Below are 22,063 nucleotides of genomic sequence, written 5' to 3' on the forward strand. Positions count from 1 at the left end.
AGATCTGATTAATTGCTAGAAGAGCATGGGGTGATTGTCTTTTGTATCCATTCCTATTGTGGTCTTTTGGTTTCTTTAGATTTCTACGAGTGATGTTAAGCATATAGATAAATAGGTTTCTGAGCTCTCTTATTTAATTACATTAGAAGTTTTATTTTGAAGATGCCAAAATTTGGTATGTTTAAGTATCCTATTAATAAAAAATTGTTGAAGCTTTTTTATTTGTTTAATGTGTTTATTTCTAGTAAGTTTAAATTACAGGTAAATCTGATATTTTGGAATAAATTTGAGGAAGGTTATGTTAAGTTAAATATAGATGGAGCTGGAAGAAGGCTGGTATCGAGGGTGTTTGCAGGAATTCATCCGATAACTGCTTATTGTGGTTCTCTGCTCCTACTATTGTGTCTTCTCCTTTAATTGTTGAAATAGATGCAGTTTTAATATCTTTGAATATTGTTATATTTTTTGGTTGAAGTAAAGTTTTGATTGAAATGGATTATTTGGTTTTTTGAAATATTGGCAAATTATGCAAGGAGTATCCTTGGTTTACGATTAATCATATGAAGAAATGTTTTACTTATCAAATGGTTTTGTAGGTTAAATGGTCCTTTATTTATTGTGAGGGTAACCAATGCACTAATTAGGCTGCTAAGAATGGTTTGGATCCACAGGAGGTTATTATATGCAACAGGATTTCGATTGACGTCTTACGGTGCATGTGGTTTGGTGTATTTTGAAGTGTACCGGTTATTAAGGGGAAAATGATTATTGAATCTAAACAAGATCCCACAGTTTCATCATCCCAAGTTATCGTGGTACCTGATATACTTAGTCAAAAAGCATATTTTGCCCATTCTGAATGAAAGATTCTTATCAATAGCCATTGGTGGTGTCATTAGACCCGTCCCATAATTAAATAATTATTTAAGTTTGAAAAGATGGCCAAAATGCTGACCCAATTTATATTCAGCGATAAGTGTGCAAAATAAATGTGTGATTAAGTTGATTAATGGTTTACACACTAGGAGTACTACGCAAGTATAAGTATCGTTTCAAGTAATATAGAATTTTCTTTAGAAACCCAGTATCAAACCAACAAGGAATAAGGAATTTACTATGCTAACTTAGTAAGTTTTCTACTTATAGTGTAAACTATTTGCAGGAGAATAATATCGAGCTGTTTGGAGAAAGGTGTAACAAAAGTGGATACTTCTAATTTAAACTGAAAGTAAATGCAAAGTTTTTAAATTAAAGATGTGTAAAGAAGTACGATTGTAATAAAAAGTTTTTCCCCTTACAAAAAGATTGTAAATCAGTGCAGGAATCAAATGATTAAAGATAAAAATGAGGTATTGTGACAAATAGGATCATAAAGTACATTGGCCAATCTAAAGTTAGTTCTAGCTTATGTGGTTATGTTGAGTAGATTCTAGCCTCTCACTTCTAGATTACCCACTATGCCTTCTCTATAGGACTAACCAGGGATCATTAGTTTCAACTTTTGACCAAATTTGTAAAGGATCTAGTATGTCACCCTAGAAACAACTGTCCATCAAAAATTATCTCCCTATCTATTTGCACTCCCTCTGGATTTGACATTCCCTTCCTCCAAGGTTTAGTATGGTACTTACTAATTGGTGAAATCATAGTCCCGGGTCATTATATTTTGTAAAAGGCTTTAATATCATAAATGACTAGTTTGCCAAGTAAATGAAAAACCGGTGAAAATATCATCACAAATTATTTCAATAAAAGAAATCTTCAAAACATTCTCATCCACACATCATTATTTTTTATTGCAAGGAGAAAGAAAATAAACCTACTCAGAAATCGTGGGGATAACAAAACAAAATAGCATATATATAAAAACCAAGTTTACAAGACAAATCAAAAACAAAAGTACAAATACTTATCTCAAACTTCTCCCCAAGAAATTCTCCTAAGTTTTCTGATAAAACTCGACTCCACAAGACTCACACAAGACTCTACAATCACCGAACTCTCACTATAGTGGCCACCCACCCCAATAGTGGCCTAAACTACTAAAAAACAAAGTTTTTTATGCTTTTCTCCCCTTTTAGATGTGTAAAAATGTCTTTTATATATAGAGCTCTAAAAATAACCAAAATTAACTTAAGGCACATTTTTGAAATTCGTCTAAATTTATTGAATCTTGATGAAACTGTTTCTGGCACTTAGGGGCCCAACCGTCGCGCCTAGGCCCAGCCATCGAGTCCCCCTGGCGCCTAGGCGCTAGGTTGCCTTTTGTGTTTTTGGCTTCATTTGACCCTTTTTTGCTCTATTATTGCTCTTTTTTCTCTTGAACTCCATTTCTTACACATGAAATCAAAAATATGCAAAATACATTTCATTGAAGCACAATATCATTATAAATAACAATAAAATACACCTAAAATAGGTAATTTTAATGTGTGTCATCATTCAACAGATCTTTATAGAGCTGAGGTGAATTATTGTTCAAGTTGTAGGTTTTGATTTGTTTGTACATTAGAGGTTCATAAGTTCTACTTTTTATAGATTTCATGAATTTTGTTTATTTTTAATAGGATTATCTTTTAATTTTAATATGATTTTAATAGGATTAAATTTTAAATTTTTATTTGTATTTAATATGATTAACTTTAATTTTTATTCAATTTTTAATAGTATCATATTTTAAATCTTAACTCATAATAAGTTCATATGATCTCTAAGAATCCTAAATTTCTTAGAGGTGTTAGTAACTAGATTCTAAACATTAAAGTTCTCAAGTTGTCCTATGTCCATTTAATATTTTTATGAATTGTTGTGTTTATTTATTGGGTTAATAATTTAAATATAATTAACAATTATTTAGTGAGTTATATTTTTTAATACTTTGGTTCTTCTTTGTTAACTTGATTTGTGGGTGAAGATTTCATTTAACTATGAATTTCTTTGGAATAGTTATTAGGGTTTTAGTTTATAACGGTATATTTGTAAAAACTATTTTTTTTACTTAATCAACTAAATAGCAAAGTCTAAATTAATAAAAGAGATTAAGGGCATATTGCTAACTTCGAGAAATTACATATGTGACCTTCCTCAACTTTTCAATTATGAGTTTTGTTAAAATTTACTAATTTGTCTTTTATTAATGAGATTTAATTAAATTTACCAATTTTTAAACTTCCCAATTATTCAATTTAACCCAAATGGTAGATTTGTAAATCTTCAATTTTGTCAATTTTTTATTAAATTTTGATTGATTTGGTTGGTTAATTTTTACCAATTTCTCTCAAGGTATTTTAAATATTAATTTAGTCATTTTTCCCATGCCTTGTAATTATTATAATTTTTATGAATTAATAAAGTGCAATCTTTCATAATTTTAATAATTATAAATTTACCCTTTCATGTAATTTTTCTTTCCAAGTTTGAGTTTCCTTTTATTACTTCATTTTGCTTACCTAATAGGTCCAATTATTAAAATTTGAAGGGTTAATTATATTTTTTAATTAAGGTTTATAGGGAGGGTTAATGTGTAAATTTTAATTTACAAATATACCCTTAATTTCACATTAATGGTTAAATTCCAAAGAGTGAAAATATCATTTTATTTCATCGGTTTACTATTTTAATGTCCTCTTTAATTTTCGTTTGATTTTGTAACTTTATGATGTTATTTTCTTTTTCATAATTATATTTAAAATTATTTACTAATTTCAAAGAAAATTACACTTTTTTTATTAAATGTTTGTTTCAGACTTTAGAAAAATTGTGGGAAGTTTCCATAGTCAGAGGCCTTAATCAAATTTTCATTTTATTTTGATTTATAATTAATTTTTAAAAAGTTTTTAACTTACTAATAGTTTTAATTAATCTCTGAATTAATTATGGGTTAACTTGTCAAAGTTTTTTTTTTTCCTTCGTTCTCCATGTTTTATCAAGTTTAAAAGATCTACTTTTCATATTCAAAATTTTTATTTATTTAGTTATACATTTTTAAAATTTCCCCAATTTTCTATACTTACTTAAATCTATAAATCTAAAAATTTCCTATTTAAAATGCTGACTACGTCAGCCACCATGTCAACCTTGTATTTTGTTAATGCTACATGGCACTCTGTGATTCAATTTCATTTGAACATTGGCATCCAATTTCATGCACTGATCCATCACATTGTTCCTTGATTGATTTAATCTATGTTGTTTATTTCTAATTCATGAAAATGAACTGCATCCATTCATCATCCTCAAATGGAAAGTGAATGTGAGTTATCTGTGATCAAATGATTGATTTATGCAATCCTATGTGCCAAACTAAGATCCATAGCATCCAAATTTTTCTCTAGGCCCTAAGGTCACATCTTATAGCTAAGGTTGCATGAATTGAAATTGTTCTTCATAAAGGTCCAAAGTAGAGCACAAAATTGTTGTTTTAAACCTATATATTAGCCCAAGAGGTTTTTCCTCGACCGGTTGCTTGATTCATCATCAATTAGCTTTAATGCACCTCCCTTAAGCTACAATTGAGTCAGTGGTGTGACCTTGTATGCTTTTGAACAAAGGGGTGCACTGGTTGAGCTTGGATAGGCCTGGAGGTTTAAGGGCAGAAGGAATATTATGGTGGAATTGGTTTTAGGGTTTGTGGAAGCTAATGGAAAGGTCAATTTAGTGCTTTGATGAGTTTGAGTGAGAAGTCCTATTGTAGCTTGGAGAGATCAGTGAGGTAATGGCAGTGGCTTGAGCTTAAGATGGAGACAAATTAATGAGTGAGATTAGCTAAGTAATTTGATGGGATTTTGGTAGAGTTTTAGCTAAGGGAAAGGAGGCATTGTTTGTATGAGGAGCTCTTAAGATGGACTTTAAATAGCCATGGGAGGCCATGGGGGAGCTTCGGCTGGCTTTCAAAAGCTTGGGAACTAGAGGGTTAGGGTAGGCTTTTTTTTTTAGTTTGGTTTAGTTTCTTCTTGTTTTGTGTAAGGGAGTAAAAGATGGCAAATTCCTTACAATTTGGTTCACTCCATTAAGTTTTAGGTTACTTTGGTTTACATTGGGTGGTTTGGAATTACATAGGAGAACTTATCTTATCATCGTCAAAGATGGTTATGAGAATGGGTTTAGGGTATGGTCACTTGGGGGGCTTGGATTGTTGGATTTCAATTGGCGAGAGATTGCTTGGTGGCTTGGATTTATCTTGCACTTGCCCTTGCCTTAGCTTTAGTTCACTTGCCATGCAGAGGATTAACGACTTGAAGTTGATGGCTTGTCATGATTGTTTGGTGGCTTAGCGGCTTAGATTTTCCTTGGCTCATGGGGAGCTTGAGGTGGCTCGAAATTTTGGATTGTGTTTAAGTTTGAGCTTAGTTTCGTGGTAGAATGATGTTTGATTTGGATTTAAGTGGCTTTGGTTTGATTGATTTGGATTTTAGTTAGTTTGATTTCATGATTTTAATGAAATTTAGATCTTGATTTTATTTAATTTTGATGGTTTTAACTTTATGGAGTTTAGTTTGATTTAAATTTGGATTGGTACTTAATAAATTTAATTATGTTTGATTTCAATTTTAAGTTTGACTTTAGGTGGACTTGATAACTTCATTTAAATTTTGTCTTCCTTTAACTTTAATTTCACAAGCTGACTTTGATGTGTGATTTTAATTTTATTGAATTTTATTATCATTTTGTAATTTTTACCTTATTTTTAAATTTGGAGATTTTAGTGAGTCTAGTTTATTTTCAATTTTCCCTCTACTTATTTAGTCTTTAATGAACTTGAACCTTTTGGATTTTAAATTTATAGGATTGATTTTTAATTTTCTCATTTTTTTCTTGCATTTTCATTTTGTTATATTTGAAATTATAGGTTCGAACTGTAGGTGACTTTATTATAATTTTGCTTTTACTTTTAAGTTTTAATGAGTTTTGGTTTATTTTAATCTCAATTTGATAAATTCATGTTTAATATTTTGAAATTTCAATTTGGTGGTCCTACATCAATGAATTTAATTTTTTTTAATTCTATATCATTTATCTTGATTTTAATTCTACTTCGGTGAATCTATTTAATTTTTTTTCCTTTTTTGAAGTGTTAATGAGCTTTAATTTTAATTTCACTTTTTGGGTCAATTTTATTTACATTGGACATCCTTGTTTTTAATTTTTGTTTAATTAGGTGATTTTTATTTTATTTTCTCTTTTATTAAAATACAAGTTTAAAATGAGCATCATACTCAATGTACTCTTTATGAACTAAAGAAAAAGTCACCCAAAGAGCTAGGAGAGAGAGGTGTAAAGTTTCCAATAAGAGAGACCAAATAGAAGGCTAAATTCTAGGGTCAAAGGGTAACTTAAGACATTCCCAAGTATATAAGAACTCAACTTAAGCTTAAATATCTTGATTTTTAACCAACTCAACCAAAGTTTTCATTAGTCTTCTTGGAGAACCACTAAGAAAACCCTAAAGGTAGATCCTAGGCTCTAGAGAGAGAACATAATATATCTCATGTAAAAATTAGGTCAACATGAATTTTTTTTTTTACATATTTGATTATTTAAATAATTAAATATTCAAAATATCCGTTGAATAACATAGAATAAACCAACATTTTTTTTTGGGTAACTCGACTAGGAAATAACTTTTCTCTCCATCTTCGTCTAGTAGTTTTACCTTCATACATCGTGAGTTTGTATTCCTTTACAGGCTGAACTACCATTCGTTTGTTGGTAATCTTACTCATTTTGTTTTTAGATAAGTACTGTCAACATCATTTCTTCGATTTTAGAACCGCCTGTTTAAACATTCCTAAATAAAAAATTATTAGAATCTCCTAAATTCTAAATTTATGGAACCCCAATAAAGAAAACAACCTTGTTTAAAAACAATTTGGCATTCCATAATCCTGAGGTTGGGTCCACCTTTCTTCGATCTCTTCTTTTTCAAGCCAACTTTCTGTTCTTTCATGGTTGTTTTTTAATAACAATTTTAAACCATTATTTCTTTCTAGAACTTGTTCCTTTTGAACTTTTCAATCATATATAAATTTGTTTGTAATTTAAAAAATTAAAATTTAAAATAACTTGTTAAATCTTGCAACTCCCCAGTAAATCAAACAATTTATGAAGTTTTCTTCTATTTTAAAACCTCCACAACCAATATGGAGCACTAAACTAATTATTTAATTTTTTCAACTTTTAGAAATGGTTTCCCCTGAGTTGATCTTCTCTTTTGAGACTAGTTTGATCTTCGTAGTCTGCAAGAAAGCCTTGCCTCCATAATAAGTTCTTAAGTTCAACAAGGGGTTTCAAGACTTAAAATGACCTACGGTAACCTTGCTTTTGTTATCATGAGTGCTAAAGCTGTGAAGGTTAAAAAGTGTACAAGATTATCATTTCAAGTTTGAGATGGAAATTCTAATACCATCAATAGGCTAAATTGGAAATTTGTCTGAGTCTAAGAAACTGCCATTTCTAAAACACCACAGAAGCCAGACGCTGCTAATGAAGATATCAATCTGATTAAGTATGAAGTTCCTCCAACAACTTTTAAGATTAGATCTACCTAGAGGTCTGCACCTTTGACCCAAACCCAGTATAGGAATAAGAACAAAAAAGTACCTAAGGTAAAGAAAGTAAACAATTAATGAGGCAAAGAAGATGGATTATGAATAGGGATTTGTGCTTCTTGAGACTTCGCATCTTTTAGGAGGTAGTGAGTTTCACCCTCTATCTATTGCATATGGGAAAGAGGTTGTCTGAAGGATTACTGCTACTCGGCCACAGTCATTTATATGACTACACCCTTGAAAAGAAGATTCAACCGGTACGTTGAATTGCTTAATGGGTTAGTGAAGACTTTTGTTGAATTACAAAATGTTTTCCTCAAGTAGTTTATTGGAGCCCAGCAACATATCACCGTTGGTGATTTGGTTGTTAAAAAATAGAAAACCTAAGAGACCCTTGTAGAATACATATTAAGATGGAGGAATTTAAACATGAATGAAAACTACATCTCCATGAACAATACACCATAGAGATTCTTCTCAAGACTATACATGGACTTGTAGCTTTTCTTTTAAAGGGATTCACAATCAAGGGCTATGAAAAGTTACTTAATAAAGCAGGTAGTTTACAAAAAGTTAAGCTACTAAATTTTCTTGAAGAGCCCAACAATGCCAAAGCTGATAAAAGTCTTTGAGAAGAAGTGAGGGAATGTGTTGGATGTAGACAAGGGGAAACAACTGATATAGATATAACCAGAGTAACAACAGCAGCAGCAGTAGAACATTTGTTCTTTTCAACCTATATAGTATGCCCAACAACCACAGTATCAGTCTCCTTAGCATAGTCAGTAGTTATGTCAATAGAGGTTCCCTCAGATTGAAGGTTACATCTTACTATGGATGATCACAAGAATAAGACATATACATTCAAAACAAAAGCAATTGAAAATATGTTTTGCAACCTAATCAAGAAACCAGAGCCATGCTGCGAGAGCCAAAAAGATTAGAAAAAGTTGGTAAGAAAGATCATCCAAAGTATTGCTCTTTTTACCAGAAGGTCAGTAGTCATTCTATAGAAGACTATTTTAGCTTTTGACCAGTTGAAATTCAATATCAAGTGGTATCAAATGAATATATGAAAGAACCTGAAAGGGTTCTGTCAATATTATTTCAATTGATATGATTGTTCCATCCAACTGTCATGAAAAAAAGATGGTTGGAGCACAATTTGATATATGACGTCTAAGAAGATCTTTAATAATATCCAAACGTCAACAGCCCAAGCATTGATTGAAATGAAAAGCCTACAAAGCCAATCTTCTGTATCATAGCAAAAGAAGATTTCCCAATAGAGCCCAAGAAGAGAATCGAGAAGTTTGAAGTAATCAAATATAGAATAGTGGTTGCTAGTATCCCTATGTTGGATATGACTAGGGGTCGAACACGAACGAACAAAGCCGAACAAAGCTTGTGTTCGTATTCGATTCGTTTAAAATTTAGTTTGTTTGAAATAAGCTCGTGTTCGTTTCTTAACGAACGAGCCGAACACGAACCGAGCACGAGCTGTTCGCGAACGACGAGCCAGTTTGACATCCCTAATATTAATATATAAAAATAATATTATATATTAATTATATAACTTATATTATATAAATATACAATATCTATATTAGTATATTACTACTATAGTATATTAATATATTATTATTATTATTTTATTATATATTATAATTTATAAAATTTAATGTTTTAAAATATAATAAATTTTTTATATATAATTATTTTATATTATTTTATATTTCAAACAATAACGATTCAAACACGAACGAACGCATCACTGTTCGTGTTTGGTTCGTTTAACTAACCGAACTAAAAAAATTTGTTTGCGTTTGTCTCGTTTACTTATCGAACGAAACGAACACGAACTCATTGACGAACCAAACACGAACTATTCACGAACAACGAGCTTTTTTTACAGCCCTAGATATGACGAACCAAAGTGAGAAATCCCTCAAGCTACTGAATCTAAGATTTTTTTTCTTTGTTCCTCTGAGAATTTATAATACCAAGCATCATTATTTTGATTAAATTTTATCTATTTTCAAACGATTACATTTCTAAAAATTAAAAAAAAAAAACTAACTATTTTCAATCATAATCTCAATCACAATTGACAATTCTCAAATCTTACTTAATCAAGATGGATTGGTAAAAGATGACAATGTTACTTCAGATAGTGAAGCTTCTGTTCTCCAGTTTCAGGATACACCGATATTAATTGAGTTAGACATATCAGATTTTGAAACGCCCACATATAAACCTTCAAGTGTTACTACATAAACAATCATTCCAACAACAATTTTATGCTAAGTAACAGAGCTTAACCTTTGAGATGGAAAAGTACTATATCCAAAGATGGTGCCAAAAAGCAAGTCAAATTAAATTGTTATTTCATAAAAGCAGGTTAAGGACATACAAGTTGGGGAAGAACCGGGCAAGTCACAATTCAAAATGGACTATAATGTTCTTGCCCATTTAAATATCAGCTAAAAAAACAATATTTTAACGAAATAAACACTACAACAAACTACTATTTCTCGAAGTAAACTAACTTCAGAACAAATCCAAATTCCTCTTCTTGGCCACAACATTAGATGCAAGCGCTTTTTCAAATTTAAGAAACTTCCAGAGAAAAGAATCATCAAATTCTGCGCATGTTTCACCATTTCAGAAAAATAAAATCCTCCCGAAGAAGCACCAAAGACATACAGTTGCCACTCCCCTTTGACATCTACCAGCGAACCATATTCCAATTTCACTTTTCCTGACTAACATATTAAGGGCTAAAATAGCTTATAAATAGTAAAGATCAATACCTACTTTGACAAATTTTATTGAAATCAAACAGCAAAGTAACGGGTGTAGTAGTAAAAAAAAAATACATCAAGCAGAAGAAATTCCCTCCTTAATCAACGTTTGTGTGCTTCATCAAGGAGCCAGCAATTTATTGATTCCCGTTTTCTGCTCTGAAGTCAGCCTCAATGGGAACTTGATGTTAAACTTGATTCTTAGATTACCTTTCTTGGTTGGATCTTTGGGAATAGGCATGCCTTCTTTGGGCACCACCTCCTCATAGCCCGGATGGATTATAGAGTTTATGGGTATGGTGAGACTTCGTCCATCCAACGTTGTCAAATGGACCGTGTATCCTGTCAAAGCTTCAACGAGTGAGATCTTCTGCGTGGTAATAAGATCGTTGCCTTCCCTCATGAACACACTGTGAGGCTTCTCGTCAATTATAAAGACTACGTCGGCAGGAATTACATGTGGAGCTTCATTTCCTTTCTCTGGGAAAGTGATCTTTGTCCCCTTCTTCCACCCAGGCTTCAGATCTATAGTGAGAATTTCCTCCACAGGAACTGTTTTTCTGTAGAAATAAATAAAAATACAAATCAGAGGAATTTCCTAAATATTGAAATTTGATGAGGTTAGTGGTCTAGAACAGTAATTTTTAAACTTTGAGTACATCAAATTGTAAGGAAGTTTAATTTATAATGATGCGGACTCTAGTTAATTCTAGCTGCATGTGTGTGTTTAGTCGATGGAAATGTTGTATGATCTCATACAAATTAAGCTTCAGGGATGGGTTTCCCACCCAGATAGAGCAGAGCCTCTTGTCGAGGACCAAAACTGTGGACAGTCCTTGGTCATTCCCAATTGCCATTAGATGCAACCTCCTATTAAAATAGAAGTTACATTAGACACTTATTAGATGTTTGATCAAATTATGCAGTTGAACAAATCATTAACTTAAGCCTACCATGTTATTATTTTATACCCTCAAGCTAATAATTTTGTTGACATATCAAATTGCAATTTGATGATCCAAATCAGAGAATATTGGAGTTCTCAACTTTTAAGTTATGAAAATAGCTCCCTATCAATTCCTTTCATCCTTTTTCACACCATTTACCCTACATTCTACACGTTCAAACAACCTGAAGTTATTTCCTACTACCTTATTCAATGTTTTATTCAAATCATCACTCCTTTACAAACATTACCCTCTTTATGCTTTTACCAACCATGCTACATAACATTTGTTTTTTTCCAAAATCAACATTAACACTATTTCATACAAAACGTATGTATGAACGTACTTATGTATGTCTGTGTGTGTGAAGATGTATACATACAGATAGATAAACATATATATACATATGTATAAATGTGTGTGTGTGTGTGTATATATATATATATATATATCTCCGTGTGTACATGTATGCAGTGATGTAAATGAACCAGTATGCTTAAAGGGTAGCTCGAACTCGACCCGATTAAAACTTGATCATGTTTGATCAAATTTAAAAAAAAATCTTCATATTTTATTTTAAACTCGAAAGTTAAATGAACAAAATTTGAACGTAGTCTTAACTTTTTTAAAATGTGAGCGAACAAACTTGTTTGTTGTTCAAAAGTAACTTGTTAAATGCTCTATATATGAATGATATATTATTTAAATAAATTTTGATTAATTAAAATTTTTAATTATTAAATATATAGTACAATTAAAATTCAATATGCATATAAATTTAATGCAATTTTGTCTAACTATTGTAATTCATTGAACTAGTTTGTTAATACTTGTTAATTTTATTTGATTGCAAGAAGGCTTACTCACATATAATCATACAATTTTATGATAAAGACCTATTTTTGCTCAGCCAGTGTATCTTATATCTCCTCGAATAGCTTTATAAAACTCATAAATTTGATTACCTTATAATTGTGACACTTCTGAATATCTTCTCTTTCCAAACATTGATATCAAAATATCTCTCATATTCATGTTTTTTTATTCTTTTAATCAACCAAACTAAAAAAAATTTGTATGCATTATAGTTCAATATATTTCCTAACACTCCAAATCCAAATCACACAGACCTGATGATTAGTCTTTATGCAACTTCATCAAAACTAAACCAACATTATTTGTTCTAATAAATCTATAATATAACTAGTACATCTACCATCTATTCTAAAAGACTAACTTCGTGCATTTAATAGCTTCTCAAAATAATATTTCAATATTTCTTAGAAAAAAAAATATTCAATATTAATAATGTTGAATTCTTTTGAGGCGTACGGACTCGTATCGTTTGAGAGTACATACAACCCGGCAAAAGATCTTGTATCGCAAAGGGAATGATAGAGACAGATGGATGAATCTTTTGAGGGAATCTTAGGAAATGTATTGAATTTCAATTTCTGGTTATCAAAATGACTCGTCGTTCGTGAACAACTCATGTTTGTCTCGTTAAGTCGCTCTTATTCTATTAGTTTAATAAGCAAACGAGCCGACCATAAACAAATTTTTTGCGCTCGACATATAAATGAGCTGAACACAAATAAAATTTTGTTCATTTATGTTCGGCTCGTTTTAACTCTAAATAATTAAATTATATATATATATATATATTTGATATATATATATATAAATGATGATGATTATTTTTAAATAATTTGATTGACTATCAGCTACAAAGATTTATAATCAAGAATTTATTTTAAACTCTATTTAAATATATATTTTGATATAAGAAATAAAATTAAAATCTCACCCCTGCTCTTAACATTCTATGGCTGCATGATTAGGTTATCTAAACGCTCTTTATTCGCGAACAGCTCGTGTTCGGCGCCAAGCAAACAAGTTGAACACGAACGAATTTTTTGAGCTCGATATATAAACACACTGAATACAAAGTGGTATTTTTTAACAAGCTGAACACAAACTAAGCCTAGGCTCGCTCAAGCTCGGCTTGTTTACACCCCTAGATGGGACTCCTCAGAGGATCCCCGAGATATAAAGCGATCTCCCAAGAGAGCAATGAAACAAGAGGATCTAGAGAGAGAAAAAGAAAGCAACCACTTGTTCTCCTTTCTCCACTTCTTTTATACAAAAAGGAGAAAATCAATAAAATAATTGAAGTAGGACATCTTATACTATATGTCGCCTTCCTCCAATGTCCTGATGAAAGACTGTGATATTGATGTCAGGTATTGTCGGTCAATGTCAAGCATTGACAGTACGGTGGTCATCCTTGATACCTGGATGAAAGGAACGAGTCACATCTTTCTTAAGGGATCGACAAATGTCCTTATTAGTCATGATGTATCTTCGAAGTCATAATGGTTTCCTCTTATAGTTGTTTGTCGCATAGTTGGGCTAGGTCGTCCTTTCGAGGAAGATGAGAATGATCGGATTGATAAGCAAGCTCGATTCAGCCACTTCAGCAGATTGGCTCGATTCAACCACTTCGACAAGTGAGCTCAATTTAGCCCCTTCGACAAGTAGCTTAATTCATGAAGAGAAATTTAGCAAAAATTCAAGTATACCCATATTTGTATACATTTAGTTCTCCAATTATCTCCGCTCTTTGGTCAGACGTCTACAAGAAAAATGAGAGAATAAAGATTTTTTTATTCCTTCGAGACCTTCAAGGCAAGGATGACGCTTCTATCGGGAACGGTTCATTTCTCCTTGAGGGCTCATCAGCTTGTCACGCGAGGAATTTGATTTCTTTATCATCAACAACTTTTCAGGACTGGCCTTCGCTTGGGGGCATTATATGCTTATCCTGAAATAAGTAGTCTCTAGGTTTATGCCATTCATTAGAAGAATTTGCTCTTTTCACGAGTGTCTTGGCTTTCTTGTGAAAAAGATCCATCCCTCTTTTACCTATCCTTCTTGTTGAGGTTTGTTGAGGATCCTATTTCTATTCGCTTAGGAGACTATGCTTTGAAGAAGTGAGTTCAAGCTGAAGAAGTGAGTTATTGCATATTTCGTATCGAGAAGTATTTTTGTGAAGTCATTTGAACTATCTCAAGAAAAAAGTACAAAAGTTCAAGTTAAATTTCATAAAAAGTATTAAATGTGATATTTTTCCAAACTTAAATAATTATTGTCGCTCGGGGTATTTATAGAATCACATAGAAACGAAAGTAGACCTTTATATGCATCATCAGACTTTTTTTGCTTTAAAGATAAGACAGTTCTTCTAGAAGAGATGAGGGTTCCGCTTGTCAACGTGGAGGAGATTCTTCGTCATAGAGGGCAAAAGACTAGTTCTCGAACGAAAGAAGACACAGTTTAAATCGAAAGAAGAGCCTCAGAAGAGAGTTAAAATGTCGGAGGAAAAAGGAATCCACAGGGGGGTTTCTCTATAGGCTCGTCGAGGCAGAACAGTTTCTTATAACCACTTCGAGGCAGCCTTTCTAAGAGAAAGGATGGTAGAGGGGGAATCCTCTGTTGAACAGGAGATTTGCTTACTTGGAAAAGCACCCCATGAATGATTCGACGGAGACTCATGTTTCTGTCGTGCCAGAAGGGTCAGAACTGCATCTTGCTGCGGTTGTTGTTGATCCGAATATTTCCAGTGGAGCGTTTTTTGAAGCACATCTTTTTTTTTCTTTTTTTTTTCTTTTTGCTTTCGGACTAACGAATAGTTTATAATTATTAGATATCGATTTTATAGGCAAGTTCAAAGACTAAATTTCTCATCAGAATAAAATGATAGAGGATCTGATGTGAAAGGAGGTAATATCCCTCGTGGATCAAACGGTTGGTGATACGGTTTCATATCAGAATGATGATGGCCTATACTTTAAAGGTAACGTAATGCAGTCTCATCAATCTGAAGCTTCTCCCCTTGGTGACTTCGATAATTTGTTGCTTTCAGAGGAATCGATGAGGCAGGATGTAAGAGAGCTCGGGATAAATAAAACGGAGACCATGGTCCTATCTAAAATGGGAGATTCTACTACCGGTGATGTCACAGATGCTAGAGAATTAATCTGGTCATGAAGGAGGCCTGCAGCCCAACCAAGGGGATCATATCTGATCCTATGCCTGATTTTGTCACCTTGAAACCACTCGGTGTGCTTATTCATTCGGGATATTTCGATGGCATTTGATTTTGGAAAAAAATGAGGATCTCTACTGCCAAGAAAGCTTTAAAAAAGTTCCTAAGAGGAGGAGATCTAGGCGACAAAGGTCTAATCGAAGTGTTTTTTTTATAATGTCGTGACTTTGAGAGCGGCAAGGGACGAAACTCCTAACACAAAATTTGTGTTTTTTATAAACAGTTCCACTCTGGCTTGTGGTTTCCATTGTGTGCAGAACTGGTCAACATTTTGAATTTTTTTGGGGTTTGTTTTGGCTCGCAAAAGCCCTAACACGATAGAGAGCATGATGGTGGTAATCATGTAGACTCGTGTCGAGGGACTTTACTGGGCAACAAACCTGTTCTGGCATGTGTTCCAAGAGAAGATGCAAAGTAATGGGTTAGACGTGTTTTCCTAGTTGTTGAAGGTAGTTGAATTGGTCAATAAAATGATTGTTTATTGGAAGAAACCTTTCTATTTTTCCCGCAATCTGAGCAGCTAGAATATCTCTACTGAGATGCAACGCTCAAGAAGGGAGATGCTTGAAGATTTGATGTTGACTGAGGAAGAGAAAGAGCTATGATGTTCTAATGAAGGCAGAGATCGACGTTGGTCTTTATACTTATCCTGGTTTTCTTAAGAGCAGGTTGGAAGATAAGGATGTTTTCTCACAAAGGTTTCAAGCATCATAATCCTATATTTGACATCTTATGTGAATCATGCAGCCTTTGTTGTAGGTGAGAAGCAACGGTCCAATTTGTGTCTGTCCGACAGTCTTGTCGTGATCTTGACCTTAACCATGCCTGGCAGTATTGCGAGATCGTCTTCTTTTGTGGAGCGTACAGTTCAGAAGGAAAAAGATGAGTATGTTCCTCAGATGCTTACTCAAGGAATGGTGGTGTGTGCCCCTCCCTTTGGAACATTGATGACAGAAGAGCTTCTCAAGAAGCACCTTTAGCACATGGGGGGAAAGGAAAGGGTATTGTGGAGAAAAGAAGACTGCCCGAGCCACTTGACCTATCACATAAATCTGATGAATTTAGAAGGGTCAAACGAGTACGCAGGAGTCCCTTAGAGGAGGCCTCATGCTTACTCCAGCTATGGAGGATCGTTTTATAAAGATAAATAAATATGGGAGTCAGGAGTTAGTTGACCTGACTAAAGACTGGTCTCCTAAGGGAGCATTTTGTTGATAGCATTTCAACCGGGTTCGGTCATTAGCTTGAAGCATTTGAAGAAGGTGGCGCAAGAAATTGACCAGGAAGATCATCATATTCCACTAATGGAGAGCTTGGCATCCTCCTAGCGATGGGCTTATATTGTCAATACATCTCACCAGGTTCTCACAAGGGAGAGAAAAGAGTTTAGAAATACTCGAGCTGACTTGGAGAGAAATATCGCTCTCGATATGGAATCCTCAACAGAACTTCAATCGAAATTGAAGATGCTCCATCAGAAAAAGTTTGGTCTTCAGTGTTCCCTAATCGAGTACGCCAATGGAAAGATTGCTTATGAGCGAAAAATATAAATGTTGAATTAGGATAAGGATCGACTCGAAAGGGAGCTATTTAAAATTAGAACTTATCAGGACAACTTCAGAGAGGCCACCGGGAAGATTTGCATGACTAATTAGAAGGAAAGGGACGAACTTGAGGCGATGCGACAGGAGCTTGAATGGGAGAGAAAGAGGGCACTGGATTTTCGAAAAGAGGTGGAACAACCTCGTGTCCAATTAGTTAATCAAGAGAGAAAGATGCTAATATGGGAATCGAAGAAGATAACATGCCTCGGTATACCGCCTCTCAAGCATTTAAAGAGGTCGTTGCAAACAACGTCAACAAGTGATGGAATCTATTGTTGACAACCTTGTGCGCAGAGGAGCTCTACCTCTGAAATGAAAAGATATTGGCTACTTTGGTTTTTCATTGAAGCTCCGAGAGAAATATCGAAAATGACTCCCCTGGTCGCAACATTTTTGTACCCCGGTGATCGCTCTCTCTTTTTGTATGAATATGTTATTAAATACTCAGGTCATTTTGATATTTGTCTTGTATATGTTTTTACTTTTCCATGGTTCCGATGGAGTATGTGCATTGTCTGAACAAAAAAAGGGGATCAGTAAAAAAATGCCCCTAATGTCTGTCATAAATGGCAGATGTGATTGTTGACTTTATTTGATCTTCCCGATGGATAAATTTCGTTCTTGCTCGTTCATCACCTGTTCTAGTTTTCTCTATCTAATTTTTAAATGGTTAAATAGTTTGAAAAAATTTCATCCTCTGAGTTTGATCGCACTATTCCGATGAAACAAAAGTTTATTTCTATCATACAAATTCGAAGTTGGTTCAGAGCTGAAATCTACCATCCTTAGAAGTCTATCAAAAAAGTATATCTTCAATCAGTCCATCATTATCCAAGAAGCAAAAGTGGATGAAATGCCTAATATCTCTATGTAGAAAATGAAATTTGTTATTTCTATGATCGGTTCTGGCTAGACCTTTGTTTCCCATTATTTAAGGAGCTAGAAGAAATTATGAACTTCTATGAGTTAGTGATGGTGCAGATCTGTATAACTCCAGATCAGTGCTAATGTCATTTATATTGTGCCTTTGAAGCCAAAATTTATATTGGTCGATGGACCTGTTTCAATTTGTGATGAGGCTGAAAATGTATTCGGACAGAACAGTTATCTTCACTTCTTCTTTGATGTCATCTTATGGCATTGAGCACAAAATCTATTCATGGCGAAAGAAATTTTGCTTTGTAACGAACGAGGGAGAGTGGAAAGTGCCCACTATCCTTGGATCCCTGATGTCAAACGCAGCTATACACAAGTCGGACTTCATTGACCTTGAAGAACTCAATTATGAAAGCATAAAGGATAAAAGATTAAATGTGAAGAACTTTATATCCTTCAAATTTCTGAAGAATGTTCTTCGTGGTAAGCCTCATGCTCCATTTTATTAATTTTCCTCTTGTTTGTCAAATTTTTTTGTGTGGTGGCTCTGAGCTTCTCGCTCGTTGATATTCGAAAGCGAGGGCTTCGTGTTTATTGAATCTGACTTGCCCTATGAAAAATACTTAGCATCTCTTCTTTTTAGGGGTAAGTTCTATCGACAAATTAGTCTTGCTAGATGTTTCTCATGTAAATAATTATAGACTATTTACTTGGCTTCAAGCAGAATCTCCCCTGCCCTTTTTACTCTCGTTCAATCCCTCAAATGACGAAAAAAAATGAAAGAAAAAAGGGAGAGCTCCAACACAAAATTGTGGTTGATGAGTGCACCGTAGGTGTTGATCTTTCTCCACACTTGAGGAACTAGTGTGAGGAACTGATTTCCTCAACACTTTTTTCAGTCATAAAGACGACAGAGTATAATTGCTGAAGTGTGGAAATGGGCGCACCAAAGATGTTGGTCGTTTTCTAAATTTCAAGATTGAAAAAATGGAAATGAAATAAAAAATGCATCGGGTCATACCTTTGTTAAGAAACTTTAGTTTGTGTCTCATAATTGTACGAGAACAAGAAATAAAATTTTGATTCTACTTTTGATATCTTAGCCGTCTTTTCTTATTACTAAATCATAGCCCCATTTGTTTGTCTTCTTGAGCTGATAAAACCCGAGTTCCCCGAGCATATATCTTTGGCGTTTTCCTTGGAACGTTGTACTTGATTTCTTTTATGAGAATTTGGCCAAGGTTTATAAGATGGTTGATTGGTTAAATGTGCCCTTCTCATCCTTTACAGCCTTTTGATGATCGAATATGCGGCACTTTTAGTATTCTACCCGCAGATTCTCAATCAACTTATTTTCTATTCAACTATTTGTTTGTGTTCAGTAATTATTTTACTATTGTACAGTCATAGGTCAAGAATGGTTTATTTAATAAACATATCACCTTGACCAGTTAGTTGTTTCAAAACTATTTTTGAATTGAATGGATCACTGCACCGCCTACTCTTTCTTCTGGAAAAAGGGCAGCATGAGTCATCTTCTCATATTAGGGCCTTATATACTATTTCAGGAAAGATTTGGCATCTTCAATTCTCTTGCATGTTTTTTACTATAAGTAGGTGTGGCACCTTCTTGGAAATTCTTATCATCAAGAAAACTGATTAGTAATTCATCTTATAATGGAAGATTTTTGTAAGTCGTATCGCAATGGTGATCAAAGAAAAAGTTCCAGAAGAAAAAAAGATAATGGATTCTTTGAACCCTTTATATTGACTTCATTTATCTTGTTCGTTGATTTCTGAAAAAGGGTCTTCTAGTTTGTTGAATCCTATTTGGATTCCATGCTTAGAGGAGCCTCCTTGAAGATGTCAAGAGAACTTAGTTCTCTAGATGAAGGGTACTCTAATCTTTACTTTCCCAGAGTAAGTTTTATTGGCACCTCGGTCCCACCGAATAAATCTCAAATATATGATTATTGATGACCATTAATTGCTCATACATTTGGCTTTCATTTCCTAATATCGTGGCTCTCTTGTTTGTTACGCATAAATTAGGAGGCCATGAGAAATTTTCAGCTTCTAGAGGGATCGTCCTTGTCCCCTTCCTCTCATTCAATCCTTCTAGTAATGAAGGAATGGACGAGAAAAGAGAACTTCAGCCTTAGACTATGCCGGAAGAGCACAACGTTGGATTTGGTCACGTTCGCAACTCAAGGTTGAAGTAAGAACTATCTCCTAGTCAGAAAATAAAGTAGAGGGTTTACCTTTGCGTCCTTGTTTTTTGCAATAAATAATGCTATGTTTCGGCATATCCTACCATTGATGCCTTTTATTGGGAAATATCATGATGTATGGTAGTATTGTTCAACGAACATTCTAGTTCTTTGAGTACAATATAGCAATAGGTTGGATTGCTTTGAAGTTTTCGTTTGTTGTGGTTAGCTTAGTTCCCTTGCATTTGTTGATGTGTTGATCATGTTCTTCGGATGTGAGGGAATATTGTCTGATCTTTTTTTTTTCTGGGAAGTTGTACTTGACAGGTCTCATCAACCCAACAAGAAGAGTAATGTCAGGCATCAAAAAATGAAACAATCAAACAATGCGTTCAAAGGCATTTATTCAAAAGAATGTGAAAAGAAGGGATTTATTTATCCCCTACATTTTCCGATATGCCTCCTTGGGACAATAAAGCCTTTATGACCTTCACGATGATTGTTAGTCCCTTGTGACTATAAATAGATACATCACATTGCTACAAAAACTCACTCTCAAACAAATTTGTTAGTGAAGTTCTTGGAGCATGATGGGATTATAGCGAATGTTGTCATTGATAGTGGAGGAGATAAAAGAGATGAAGGCAGCAGATCTTGACCTTGTTCTTCTTGTTCATTGAACTTTGGAAAAGTGAACTTTTTGCTCATTGCCTCCGAACGAGCAAGAAGTTTCCTCATAGCATTTGGAGGGAGAGTCCCAAAGTGATAAGGGAGCTCTTCCAACACATTACGGGATCCTAGTCGAATCATTTCGGTCTTGCAAACATTTGAGCCACGAACTTGAAGCGAATTCGGTACACCTGCGTCTCTTTGCTGAAGAAGGTTAGACATCGGCAGGGTCCTTCTTCATTGTCTCCATGGTGCCAATAGTTGGTTTGCGTACCGTCATCAAAGGTCATAAAGAGCTTGAACCTTTCATCTTATCAATATCTAAGAGAGGTTAGAGAGATGGACCTTGTATTGTCTTTTATCTATGTCAGAGTTGATGTTGTACTTTGTAATGATTTTTGAATAAAACACACATTTATTTTCAAATCATTATCGACTATGTACTTGTATTTTTTTTTTGTAATTCTTCACGTATTACTTGATTGTGCTTAAGGACGCTTGTATCATTCCATGCCTAGTTTACCTTAGATAAAAACAAAGTCATAAGAACGATAATATATGTGGATATTTTTCCACAAGAATACAGAGTAAGAGAGCAATTAGGAAGATAATGGAAGTTTTCCCTCACGACTCATAAAATGTCTCTTATTCGAGATCATGTTTTCAGCAAGACTAATTATCATTTACTCCGAGGAATCTTCGACTTTCCTATAGGTCATACATCCTTATGGGCTTTTACTTTTTAGCTACTACTACAAGGCTGCCCGAGGGCCTCCAAACTTCTCACAAGTGTAATTTCTATCTTTTTGACATCGTTTGATCCTTTTTATCATGTTGGACTATTTGAGATTTTATTAATTATCTTGTTCTATAAAACATCTCGTGTTTGCATAAATTTATGTGTATGGACTAGTGCCTATAACGGTTATGTTTTATGGCAATGAGTATTACTCGAGACATCAAGCCTTAAAGATAGAAGATCTTTGGATCATCTTCATTCCATGTTCTGAGAATTTCTTTGCCTAAATAGGTGATTCGCTTATAAGTTCCTCGCTCGATTTGCTCCTTTATTACGTATGTGTTGGACCATGAGGGTTCAAAGTTCCTTAAGTCTGACCGCGGGATACAGGGTCGACTTTTCTTAAGCCCAGGTCTAAATCGACGCTTGTTGACCTTTAAGTTATAGTGTTTCAACATTCTTCTTTTGGTTGCTTCTTGTCGTTAAGATGATTGATCTCTAAGTTCCTCTAAGAGGTTTAGCAAATCTTGCAAATCTTCGTTATTCGTCGTTTCCAATC

General features: G+C 33.8%; 1 protein-coding gene across 1 annotated transcript in view; it reads right to left on the reverse strand.

Moving 5' to 3' along the window:
• Positions 1-9,928: 9,928 nt before the first annotated feature.
• Positions 9,929-22,063, reverse strand: part of LOC110036573 (dnaJ homolog subfamily B member 4-like) — a 42,228-nt gene continuing 30,093 nt past the window's right edge. The window contains exon 3 of the mRNA XM_020741053.1: positions 9,929-10,911. Within this exon, the coding sequence (XP_020596712.1) occupies positions 10,473-10,911 (439 nt within the window). The 3' untranslated portion in view covers positions 9,929-10,472. The remainder of the gene's footprint in view (positions 10,912-22,063) is intronic.

Source organism: Phalaenopsis equestris, unplaced genomic scaffold, assembly GCF_001263595.1.
Source record: "Phalaenopsis equestris unplaced genomic scaffold, ASM126359v1 Scaffold000002, whole genome shotgun sequence".
Lineage (NCBI taxonomy): Eukaryota > Viridiplantae > Streptophyta > Magnoliopsida > Asparagales > Orchidaceae > Phalaenopsis > Phalaenopsis equestris.